The sequence below is a fragment of the Ranitomeya variabilis genome, chromosome 2, assembly GCF_051348905.1.
Source record: "Ranitomeya variabilis isolate aRanVar5 chromosome 2, aRanVar5.hap1, whole genome shotgun sequence".
NCBI classification, from domain to species: domain Eukaryota; kingdom Metazoa; phylum Chordata; class Amphibia; order Anura; family Dendrobatidae; genus Ranitomeya; species Ranitomeya variabilis.
In genome coordinates, this window is record NC_135233.1 from 463,385,306 (window position 1) to 463,397,649 (window position 12,344).

The 12,344-nt window shown below is 42.7% G+C and overlaps 1 protein-coding gene across 3 annotated transcripts in view; it reads right to left on the reverse strand.

Moving 5' to 3' along the window:
- The window catches only part of LOC143806709 (amino acid transporter heavy chain SLC3A2-like), a 101,765-nt gene that overhangs the window by 86,185 nt on the left and 3,236 nt on the right, over window positions 1–12,344 (reverse strand). For 2 of the 3 annotated variants that reach the window (XM_077287530.1, XM_077287531.1), the window contains exons 5-10: window positions 12,187–12,258; window positions 12,029–12,093; window positions 11,751–11,937; window positions 11,518–11,658; window positions 11,280–11,378; window positions 8,090–8,829 (exon numbers count right to left, since the gene is read on the reverse strand). The exons of the other annotated variant lie outside the window; for it this stretch is intronic. In XM_077287530.1, the coding sequence (XP_077143645.1) occupies window positions 8,482–8,829; window positions 11,280–11,378; window positions 11,518–11,658; window positions 11,751–11,937; window positions 12,029–12,093; window positions 12,187–12,258 (912 nt within the window). In that variant the 3' untranslated portion in view covers window positions 8,090–8,481. Of the gene's footprint in view, window positions 1–8,089; window positions 8,830–11,279; window positions 11,379–11,517; window positions 11,659–11,750; window positions 11,938–12,028; window positions 12,094–12,186; window positions 12,259–12,344 lie in introns of those variants that run through there. 3 annotated transcript variants of the gene reach the window in all.

The following is a 12,344-nucleotide window of genomic DNA, read 5'->3' on the forward strand; positions in this document are numbered from 1 at the left end:
AGGAAAGAAGGTTTAAGCATAATAACAGACGCGGATTCTTTACTGTAAGAGCAGTGAGACTATGGAACTCTCTGCCGTATGATGTTGTAATGAGTGATTCATTAATTAAATTTAAGAGGGGACTGGATACCTTTCTGGAAAGGTATAATGTTACAGGGTATATACACTAGATTCCTTGATAAGGCGTTGATCCAGGGAACTAGTCTGATTGCCGTATGTGGAGTCGGGAAGGAATTTTTTTCCCCATGGTGGAGTTACTCTTTGCCACATGGGGTTTTTTTGCCTTCCCCTGGATCAACATGTTAGGGCATGTTAGGTTAGGCTATGGGTTGAACTAGATGGACTTACAGTCTTCTTTCAACCTTAATAACTATGTAACTATGTAACTATGAGAGGGGACTGCATTATATTTTATGAGGGGGCTACCCCAACCCTTGCTACATAATTAAGATGTGAGACCTTATATTATACCCTGATATTAGCGCTTTTTAACGCACAATTGGTGGTCTTGTATCTATTTCTATGTAACTACATAGTGGGCCCCAAGAATGATTTTCTCTGGTGGGCCCAAGGTGCTCCAGTCCAACGCTGGGCTCAGAAGGGAGGGGGCATTTGGATTTCGGAGCGGAGAATTTGCTGAATCTCTTTTGGGGGGTGAGGAGCCGTTTCCCTTTTCCAGAGCCTTTGTGCTACCAGTAACATGGAAGCCCCCCTATATTTCTGTTAACAGATGATGGACCTGAGTGAGGACTTGTATTTTTGTGGCTTTAGTTGAAGCTCTTATTGGGAACATTTTACATAATATTTAGGATCACATTTATCCGGCGCTCTACACTGAGCACTTACTTTGGGGTTTCCATCTAAATATCTGAGTGACGTGACAGATGAATTCTCCGAGGGATCCATTCACTATAATGACGCAGCAGAGTTAGGCTGGGTTCAGACCTAACGTATCAAAATACGGTCTGTTTTTTACGGCCGAGATACGCAGAAAATTTCCTGAACAGTGATCCGTATTCAATGCGAGGATGCGATTTTTTTTCTCTAAAAATTATCCGTGTGTCATCCGTATGGCATCCATACGGCGAGAATCTCGCCGGCTTGCAAAATGGACATAGAATGGATCCATGGGCTCAAATATTCGTGAAAACATATATACTGTCTATATATACAGTACAGACCAAAAGCTTGGACACACCTTCTCATTAAAAGATTTTTCTGTATTTTCATGACTATGAAAATTGTACATTCACACTAAAGGCATCACAACTATGAATTAACACATGTGGAATTATATACTTTATAAAAAAGTGTGAAACAACTGAAATTATGTCTTATATTCTAGATTCTTCAAAGTAGCCACCTTTTGCTTTGATGACTGCTTTGCACACTCTTTGCATTCTCTTGATGAGCTTCAAGGGGCAGCTGCATTAGCAGGCTCCTGCTTGTAAAATTATTTAACCCCTTCAGATGGATTTACATCATGGGACATGACTATACGGAGGACAGGTATGGGGAGATATTGTTGTTTTTTTATTTTTCCTTTTTTTCCAGAAGATCGAGGGTCGTCAGTTGGATTGAGCGTACAATAAAGATATTAAAACCCCATGTGTTTATTTATTTCCTGAAAATACTTTAATCGTAATGTGTGTGTTATTTTAAACCTTTATTACTATTGGATTAATAATGGATAGGTGTCTTATTGACATCTCTCCATTATTAACCAGTATTAATGTCACCTTACATTAGCAAGGTGACATTAACCCCTTATTACCCCATATCCCACCGCTACTCAGGAGTCGGAAGAGAGTGGCTAAGTGCCAGAATAGGCGCATGCTACAGATGTGCCTTTTCTGGGGTGGCTGGGGGCAGATGTTTTTAGCCAGGGGGGCAATACCATGGTCCCTCTCTGGGTTATTAATATCTGCCCTCAGTCACTGGCTTTCCCACTTTGGTGGAGAAAACTGCGCGGGAGCCCACGCCATTTTTTTCCGTGATTTAGTCCTTTACTTTATCATCTAGAGCTCCCAAATTTTCCACACAGACTCTTCTAACATTATTAGTGAGGGATATGTAAAAATATAACAGATATGAAATGGTTTTCTGTATGTAAACCATGTCTCATATCCTGTCGGGTTTGATAAGGAGATAGCAAAAAAATGCGGCAATTGAATTACCGGCTTTTCTGCTATCTAGCTCTGTATTAAAATATATATATATACATATATATATATACAGTTAGGTCCATATATATTTGGACAGAGATAACATTTTTCTAATTTTGGTTATAGACATTACCACAATGAATTTTAAACAAAACAATTCAGATGCAGTTGAAGTTCAGACTTTCAGCTTTCATTTGAGGGTATCCACATTAAAATTGGATGAAGGGTTTAGGAGTTTCAGCTCCTTAACATGTGCCACCCTGTTTTTAAAGGGACCAAAAGTAATTGGACAGATTCAATAATTTTAAATAAAATGTTCATTTTTAGTACTTGGTTGAAAACCCTTTGTTGGCAATGACTGCCTGAAGTCGTGAACTCATGGACATCACCAGACGCTGTGTTTCCTCCTTTTTGATGCTCTGCCAGGCCTTCACTGTGGTGGTTTTCAGTTGCTGTTTGTTTGTGGGCCTTTCTGTCTAAAGTTTAGTCTTTAACAAGTGAAATGCATGCTCCATTGGGTTGAGATCAGGTGACTGACTTGGCCATTCAAGAATATTTCACTACTTTGCTTTAATAAACTCCTTGGTTGCTTTGGCTTTATGTTTTGGGTCATTGTCCATCTGTAGTAGGAAACGACAACCAGTTTGGCTGCATTTGGCTGGATCTGAGCACACAGTATGGCTCTGAATACCTCAGAATTCATTAGGCTGCTTCTGTCCTGTGTCACATCATCAATAAACACTAGTGACCCAGTGCCACTGGCAGCCATGCACGCCCAAGCCATCACACTGCCTCCGCCGTGTTTTACAGATGATGTGGTATGCTTTGGATCATGAGCTGTACCACGCCTTTGCCATACTTTTCTCTTTCCATCATTCTGGTAGAGGTTGCTCTTGGTTTCATCTGTCCAAAGAATGTTCTTCCAGAACTGTGCTGGCTTTTTTAGGTGTTTTTTTAGCAAAGTCCAGTATAGCCTTTTTATTCTTGATGCTTATGAGTGGCTTGCACCGTGCAGTGAACCCTCTGTATTTACTTTCATGCAGTCTTCTCTTTATGGTAGATTTGGATATTGATACACCTACCTCCTGGAGAGTGTTGTTTACTTGGTTGGCTGTTGTGAAGGGGTTGCTCTTCACCATGGAGATTATTCTCCGATCATCCACCACTGTTGTCTTCCGTGGGCGCCCAGGTCTTTTTGCATTGATGAGTTCACCAGTGCTTTCTTTCTTTCTCAGGATGTACCACACTGTAAATTTTGCCACTCCTAATATTGTAGCAATTTCTCGGATGATTTTTTTCTGTTTTCGCAGCTTAAGGATGGCTTGTTTCACATGCATGGAGAGCTACTTTGACCACATGTTTACTTCACAGCAAAACCTTCCAAATGCAAGCACCACACCTCAAATCAACTCCAGGCCTTTTATCTGCTTAATTGAGAATGACATAACGAAGGGATTGCCCACACCTGTCCATGAAATAGCTTTGAAGTCAATTGTCCAATTACTTTTGGTCCCTTTAAAAACAGGGTGGCACATGTTAAGGAGCTGAAACTCCTAAACCCTTCATCCAATTTTAATGTGGATACCCTCAAATGAAAGCTGAAAGTCTGAACTTCAACTGCATCTGAATTGTTTTGTTTAAAATTCATTGTGGTAATGTCTAGAACCAAAATTAGAAAAATGTTGTCTCTGTCCAAATATATATGGACCTAACTGTATATATATATATATATGTGTGTGAGTGTGTCTCACTGACATAGTATAGACAGATATATATATATATGTGCAGATATTTATTTTATCTATTCTATTGTAACCTGTCAGTGTGATTTTACTGTACACCGCACTGAATTACCGGCTTTTCTATAGAACACCGCTGCATATTTCTCACAAGTCACACGCATGGTCCTTGTGTAATCCGTATTTTTCTCGCCCCCATAGACTTTCATTGGCAGATTTTTTTGCGCAATATGCTGACAATCGCAGCATGCTGCGATTTTCTCAGCCAGTAAAATACGGCCGAGAAATATACAGCTGATGGGAGCTGCCCCATAAACATTGGTCCATGTGCAATGCGTTGTTTTTGCACCTCTCGCTCGTCCATATTCCTCTCTAGTGTGACCCCGGCCTTACTCTGGACTCCGTCTGGCCTCTGTTCAGCGGTGTCCTTTTCAGAGGTGCACAAAATTGGCAGACCGTGCTTTCATGCAATCCTAAGGCTGCCGTCACACTAGCAGTATTTGGTCAGTATTTTACATCAGTATTTGTAAGCCAAAACCAGGAGTGGGTGATAAATGCAGAAGTGGTGCATATGTTTCTATTATACTTTTCCTCTAATTGTTCCACTCCTGGTTTTGGCTTACACATACTGATGTAAAATACTGACCAAATACTGCTAGTGTGATGGCAGCCTAAAAGGACAGACACCGCCAGATCACAGGTGCTATGGCGTCCACAGTGCCGACATCTGCCTCATTATAGGGAATATTCTGCCAGAGGTTCAGTCTGAATAACATATTTCAGAGATTTACACGGAAACCCCGGTGTAAGCGCTCAGTGCATAGTGCAGGATAAATGTGCGCTGAGCCTTACTGCGATCTTTGGGTGGCAGAATGAAAAGAAAAAAAATAAACAGCAGATGAAAAATTGGATTTACCGTATATACTCGAGTATAAGCTGAGAATTTCAGCCCATTTTTTTTAGGCTGAAATTGCCCCTCTCGGCTTATACTCGAGTCATACCCAGGGGTCGGCAGGGGAGGGGGAGCGGCAGCTGTGTAATAATACTCACCTGCTCCTGGCGCGGTGTCCCTGGTTCTCCGGCGCCGGCAGCTTCTTCCTGTAGTGAGCGGTCACATGGTACCGCTCATTACAGCAATGAATATGGACCCGACTCCACTCCCATAGGGGTGGAGCCGCATATTCGTTACTGTAATGAGCGGTACCATGTGACCGCTCACTACAGGAAGAAGCTGCCGGCGCCAGGGAACAGACGTGAAGGGACAGTGCCAGGAGCAGGTGAGTATGACGGGGGGCAGTGCGCGATTTTCACCTGCTCCCCGTTCCACCGTCGGCGCCGCTCCGTCTTCCGCGTCCTCTCCAGTGACGCTCAGGTAAGAGGGCGCGATGACACGATTAGTGTGCACGCCGCCCTCTGCCTGAACAGTCAGTGCAGAGGACGCGGAAGACACAGCGGCGGTCGGCGCTGGAACGGGGAGCAGGTGAATATAGCAAGTGCCGGGGGCCTGAGAGGTGAGTATGTAATTTTTTATTTTTTTAATAGCAGCAACAGCATATGGGGCAAATATCTGTATGGAGCATCTTATGGGGCCATGTGCAGCATTATATGGGGCAAATATCTGTATGGAGCATCTTATGGGGCCATGTGCAGCATTATATGGGGGCAAATATCTCTATGGAGCATCTTATGGGGCCATGGTCGGCATTTGTGGAGCATATGTGTCTATGGATCATCTTATGGGGCCATAATCAGCATTTGTGCAGCATTGTATGGGGCAAATGTCTATATGGAGCATCTCATGGGGTCATAATCAACATTTGAACAGCATTATATGGGGCATATTTTAATATGGAGCCAATCATAAACTGTTTGGAGCATTATATGGGGCTCCTGATTCAATATGGATATTCAAAAACACTAAACCTACTGATGTCGCAATTAATTTTACTTTTATTGGTATCTATTTTTATTTTTTAATTTTACCAGTAGCTGCTGCATTTTCCACCCTAGACTTATTCTCGAGTCATTAAGTTTTCCCAGTTTTTTGTGGCAAAATTAGGGGGAGGGTCGGCTTATACTCGAGTATATACTGTATTTTTTTTTTATGACGCGACTTTCTTTTTTCACATAAACTAGTTTTTGCATCACATCTTAAAAGCTATAATTTTTCTATATTTCAGCTGACAGTCATGTGAGGGATTGTTTTTTGCGGAACGAGTTGACTTTTTTATTGGTACCATTTTTGGGCACATGACATTTTTTGATCACTTTCTATTCCGATTTTTAGTAGGCAGAATGAACAAAAAACAACAATTCAGGAATTGTTTTTTTTCATTGCTGTTCTGCGTGTGGTAAAGTTGGTAAGACAGTTTTATTCTTTGAATCAGTACGATTACAGCGATACCACAGTTAAAAAACAAAGCTATGTTTTGCTACTTTTAGACAAACGATATTAGCCATAACTTTATTTTTCCACTGAGGGAGCTGTATGGTAGCTTACTTTTTGCGGGACAAGATGATGTTTTCATAGCTACCTTTTTTATTTCAATTTGACTTTTTGATGGCGGTTTATTTTACTTTTTGTTTGGCGGCACGATATTTAAAGAAAGCTTTTGCTAATGGTGCGCTCTGAAGGAGTTAACTAGTGTGACAGCTTTAGGGTATGTGCACACGTTGCGGATTTGCTGCGTATCCGCAGCGTTATTTGCGGTGCAGAAACGCTGCAGATCCGCAAGTGTTTTACAGTACAATGTAAATCAATGTGAAAAAAAACACTGTGCTGATGGTGGGGAAAATTCTGTGCAGATTAAAAGAAGTAGCATGTCACTTTTTTGCGGATCTGCAGCGTTTTTGTACCCATTCCATTATAGAAATCCGCAGGGGTAAAAAACGCAGTAAATCCGCAAAACATCCGCAGCAAATCTGCACCAAAAACGCACAAAAAACGCGACAAATCGGCACCTGCGTTTTCTGCCAAGAGATGCAGAATCCTCACCAGAAATTCCTAAGCCTAATCCGCAACGTGTCCACATAGCCTTATAGGTCGGGTCGTTCCAGACATTAGATACCAAATGTGTATTTTGTTTTTACATAAATATACATATTTATTGGTTTAATATTTTCTTTTTTTTTTACTTTTGTAGTTAGTCCCTGTATGGGACTTCAACGTTTATTTCTCGGATCACTAGTTTCATGCTCTGCAATATACATGTATAGCATTGTATGAGACCTGCGCCTGTGAGATGCAGCTGCTGGCTAGGTCTAACAGGCCACCATAGCTGGCAGACCAGGAGGTAATCATGTGCCCTCCAACTGCCATGACAAAGCTGGATCCCCCGTGATGTTATCAGAGTTCAACACTAGTCCTACCTGTCTGCCTCATATTAATGGTCTTGTTATGGAGAAATGTTATATTCTGTATTTATGCTAATGATTTCTTCCAGGCTGCGGGACATTCGGTGGCTTGAAGAAATCCCTGCCTCCCGTCCATCATAATTCTACCCTCCCCCTCCCATGCACGTCAGTTCTGGCCCCAGAATCCTGATTCGTCTCAGTAGTTAACACTGCAGCCTTGCAGCGCTGGGGTCCTGGGTTCAAATCCCACTAAGGACAACACCTGCAAGGAGGTTGTATGTTCTCCCCGTGTTTGCGTGGGTTTCCTCCGGTTTTCTTCCACACTCCAAAGACATACTGATAGGGAATTTAGATTGTGAGCCCCATCAGGGACAGTGACGATGTGTGCAACCTGTAAAGCGCTGCGGAATATGTTAGTGCCATATAAAGAGATTATTGTATCACTATTATTGTCTTTTAGTAGTTACATGACCACTGCAGGCAATTAATACTCTTGACTGAAAATGGAAATGCAGCCGCTGAATAATGTCAGGAATAAAGCACCAAATGAAGCTTTTTGTTTTTTGATTCAGGTTTTCTTTTTACTCTGGGGCACTCAAGTATATTTAAATGGGTTGTCTACTACTAATGTATAAACCAAGCATGCCAACCGCAAAAACATAAAAATTCACTGCAGTTTAAGGGGAAGCACATACTGTGCTATGCTGTGTTGAGAACATAGAAGAGATTGCCTTTAACTGCAGCAGAGCCTCTTTTGGAGGAATAAGGAAATTCCCATTTACTTGAATTGTAAACAAAAAAAAAAAAAAGTAACCACACGACAATATCCACTCACATGTAAACTACTTTTATTATAAGGAAACATCTTCTGACCAGAAACCCTTTTATTATTCCCTCCGCAAACACCCAGGGGTCAGTCTGCCGCAATACTGTATTATCGGTATGAATCAATCATCCATACACAAGTGTGCACACATCCTAGAGCATTTACGTTCACGACACGAGAAAGCACACTACACTTATTGCTGTTAACGCGTTTAAAGAAACTCTTACTTGATAAAAAATTTAGACATTAATGGTGATGGTGGTCTCAGTGCAATGAAGGATGAAAGGGAGGGAAGAGTGAAAGGGAGGGATGATGCAAGGGCTAATACTGTGCCTGCTGGAGTGGACAGGGTCAGAATATGGAATGTGAGGGTGCGGCTCCGCCAGCAGAGCGCTCCTTACGCGCTGTACGGATATTTCAGCAGTAAGGCTTCTCCTGCCGCTAACGTCAGCCTCTTTACAGGAACGACGCTTCCCTCTTTCCTCTCGGGATTGGAGCTCAGAACTACTGAACACTGCTCCGGTATAGTCTTATGTGCTATGGACACCTCCGTCTCCTCCTCAGGAGCAAAGTTTACTACAGTCACAAATCTTTCATTTTGGTCCCAACTCCGCACAAAAGCCAACGCCTTGCCAGTGTGGTTGAGTAATGTGAAGTCTCCGTGAAGAAGGGACCGTTCTTTGCCCCGCAGATCGCTCAGACGCTTGTAAAGGCTGAGTAAAGAATCTTTATCGCCTTCCTGGGCCTAGAGACAAAGAGAAAAATAAAGAAAAGTTTGTGAAAGAACAGACATTTCAGCCCTGGGCTCATGTTCTCTTATCAGTCTGTAGCCAAGTAGGGTAAAGGTTGTATCCAAGAGTCCGCACCACAGGATTAGGAGCGCACAATACAATGAGCTGAGTCAGGAGGGGGGATGAAGCCGCTGCTGCAGAGAAAGCTGCCGACAGCAAGGATAAAACTGCAGCGTGAGCAGATCGCAGAAGGAACAGAGCAAAGATTATGGAAAACACACAAGTGCATAGGTTACTGCTGAGAACAAAGGTTGGAGAGATAGGCAGGCACACCTCTATTATCAGCCGCTGCCTGCACCCCACTAGAGCAGGGGTGAGGAACCTTTTTTCTCCCAAGGACCATTTGGAATTTTACAATAGCATTTGCGGGCATATTTCAATGCATGTCTCCTCACAGTGCACCCAGGAAAAACGACGGGGAATATTTGACAGCCGTGCAAAATTTTAAAAAAATAAATAAAAATTGCACAGTGTGTGCAAAAATAAATAAATAAATGCAAATATAAAAAAACTTGCAAAAAGAAAATGATGCAACTGCAAAACTACATAAAAAATAATAGCAAATGCCTGCAAATATAGAAGTGCACAAGGAATAATTTGCAACTGTGCAAAATAAATCATAAGTGAGCATGCAAAAAACATAAGAAAAATGCTAAGTAGTAAGTGCCTAAAGCTGCAACCATGAAAAATTAAAAAAAAAATAAAAATATTAAAAATTAAGTGTGCATGCAATGTTTAACCAGTTGCTTGCTGCCTTGTTGCAGGGGGATGTGCAGTTTTTGCATAAAGTACATGCCAGTGCAGCCATGTCAGCCTGCACTAGGAGTGGTGATTTCCACTGTTGCATGGAAGCCCTGCCTTGCAGAAACTCTGCAGAAGGGTAGCCAGTAAACAGGAAATGCTCAAACTTACTAAGGCTAGGTTCACAATGCGTTAAAGCAGCCCGTTCAACGCGCTAGCGGTGACAGACCCAGAAACGCTGCAGCCCGCGTCCGAGGGTCCGTCACTCAATGACGACACATCTTTAGGGCACGCCCATTATGGCATGCGTTAGCGATGCACCCGAAATGGGGGTTAATGGCAGCATTAACGTAGCGTTATGCTGCGGTGTAACGCAGTTCGTCTAACGTGCCATATTAACGCAATGTGAACCCAGCCTAATGCACTGGCCCCGAGCTGCCTGCACTCATGAACTCTCATATGCATGGGGGGGGGGGGAGAATTTTGTATTTGCACTTTTTCAAACTCCAGAATTTGGGCTCCTCCTTTGGTACCTCCTTTACCAGGCTGAAACATTCTCCCCTTTGCCTTGGCTGGGAGGGGAAGGTACAGGTGCACAAAAGACTATGCCTCTCTTTCTCTCTAGTTTTACAACAAAGTTGCAAAGTGTTCATCTCAGATCTTCTTGCAGAGCTGCCGGGGGTTGCAGTGCACGCTGCTCATCATTCTCCCTCCTCCTCCGCTCCGTAAAATAGATTTGCAGCACTTGCATCCGAGAATCCCAGGCTCTGCACCTACGTGATGGGCAAAGTGGCTGCGGGCCGTGCCAGATGATATTGCAGGCCGCACATGGGCTGCGGGCCGGACGTTCCCCACCCCTGCACTAGAGTACAGCACATTTGCATTATGCCATTTATGACTAGTCATATGCTCAAAATAAAAGAACCTAACAATCACCATTAAATCAAAGTTCCTACTCTCTTCTCTAAAGTGGGGTTGTCCACTTCTACACAGGAGGCGATTGAAGCACATGATGTTATGACCCCAAACACCTGCCAAGATACTAATGAAAAAGGTCCATACGATTCCATGCTGATCGTGTATATATCTCAGCAGATCTGTTGGATCGTGACGTCTTTAGCGCTGTCACCTCTGATGAAAGAGCAAAAACTTTTTTCTTTTTTTTAATGGGGAAAACCCATTACATATCTTTTGGTAAAAAAAATGCTTTCCCAGACACCTGAGTGGAAGATCAGTCTGAAACAGCAGTGTATGGTAAGGCATCATGTAGGTGCAGGCTGATCCAGATGACCAGCTTATGTCGACACTTCGCTGACAACACAATTTTGGTTGTGATTTCAACATGTCTGATCTTTATTCTCAAGGGAGATAAGCAGCAGCCAGATATGTCCATAAAAGCCTAATCCCTTCTCCCAAAATCATCATGTGTAAGAGTGTCTAGGAGGTTGTTCTCTGACTGCTCCATCTAGTATCAGAAGTTTATCACTTTAAAGCCCCTCTGGTAATTTTTTTTTACATTAATCATTCAGCTGTCAAAATAATAAAAACATTCAATAATTCTCAGTTTGAAGAACATGCGAGAAGTCAACCACATGAGGACTTGTACGACCAAGGTCAGATCATAAATATTCATATTTAGTACGATCATATACCCATTCCTTACCTTAAATGAGATGTTCATGTTGAGCTCATTCACCGCGCCCACTTCAGAGAAGCCATGATTTTTACCGCTATCCCACTGCATGTACGGGCCACGTGCAGGCTGCGGAGGAGGGAACACGTAAGGAACAATGCGCAGACTAGTCAAGGGCAGATTAACGGATTTGGCATAGAGCACTTCGTGCCTAGGCTTGTCCACTGATGTCATTTTATTGGGCTAATTCTACTGTAAGAGTCCTTACCTGGCCAGGCAAATCTTTAAGTCCTATCTCATCTCCATACAGAGTTAAAGGTGTTCCCTGAAGAGTGAAGAGCAGGAGCTGATACACTCGCAGCAACTTCTCCTTCACCGCAGAAGCCAAGTGTCCTAGACGTGGTCGGATCTAGAGGAGAGAAACATTATAAATGTGAATATCGATCGAAATACTGGTAAGCACAGAAGCTGAAGTATATGGCAAAGTCCAGGTATACTCACCGCCCACAGAATCTTGTCCTGTTCCCAAGCGAACCCTTGATACTGCTTGATCCGCTCTCCGAGAGAGTTGTCGCTTTCATTCCCTTTGCTCAACAAGTAGCTGGTGCTTAATATACCAGTGGTCGTGTCATTGAGGATACTCATTATTTGGTTGCTGGGGGAATCATTAGAGGAGATGAGCAGCACCCTATAGCAAGAGAAATACAAAACCTGTCAATATGCATCTTCTACTAGTGCGGAGAAGGTCACTACGGTACAAGAGCGTCCTAGATACTCGCCTCGCTTTACCCTCAGAGCTGTGGTTCACAGTGATGTTCTGCAGCTCAGGAACAATCTCATCGGGCTGTATAGTAAGGGACAAACAAACATGTTATCAGCGAACAGAGGATGTAATATGACAGAACCTACTATCAAAGTGTAAGACAAATAGACTTACATTCTGGATTTTCTCAAATCCGCTGATGTAAATTCCTCCAACTCCCTTTTCAAGCCAGAAATGCATAGCATCCTGCAAGACCATAAATAAAAAGTTAAGTCTTCCTCCGAGATTGAAAAAAAAAAATAATAGGGAAATAAAAAGGAGTTTGAGGGGAC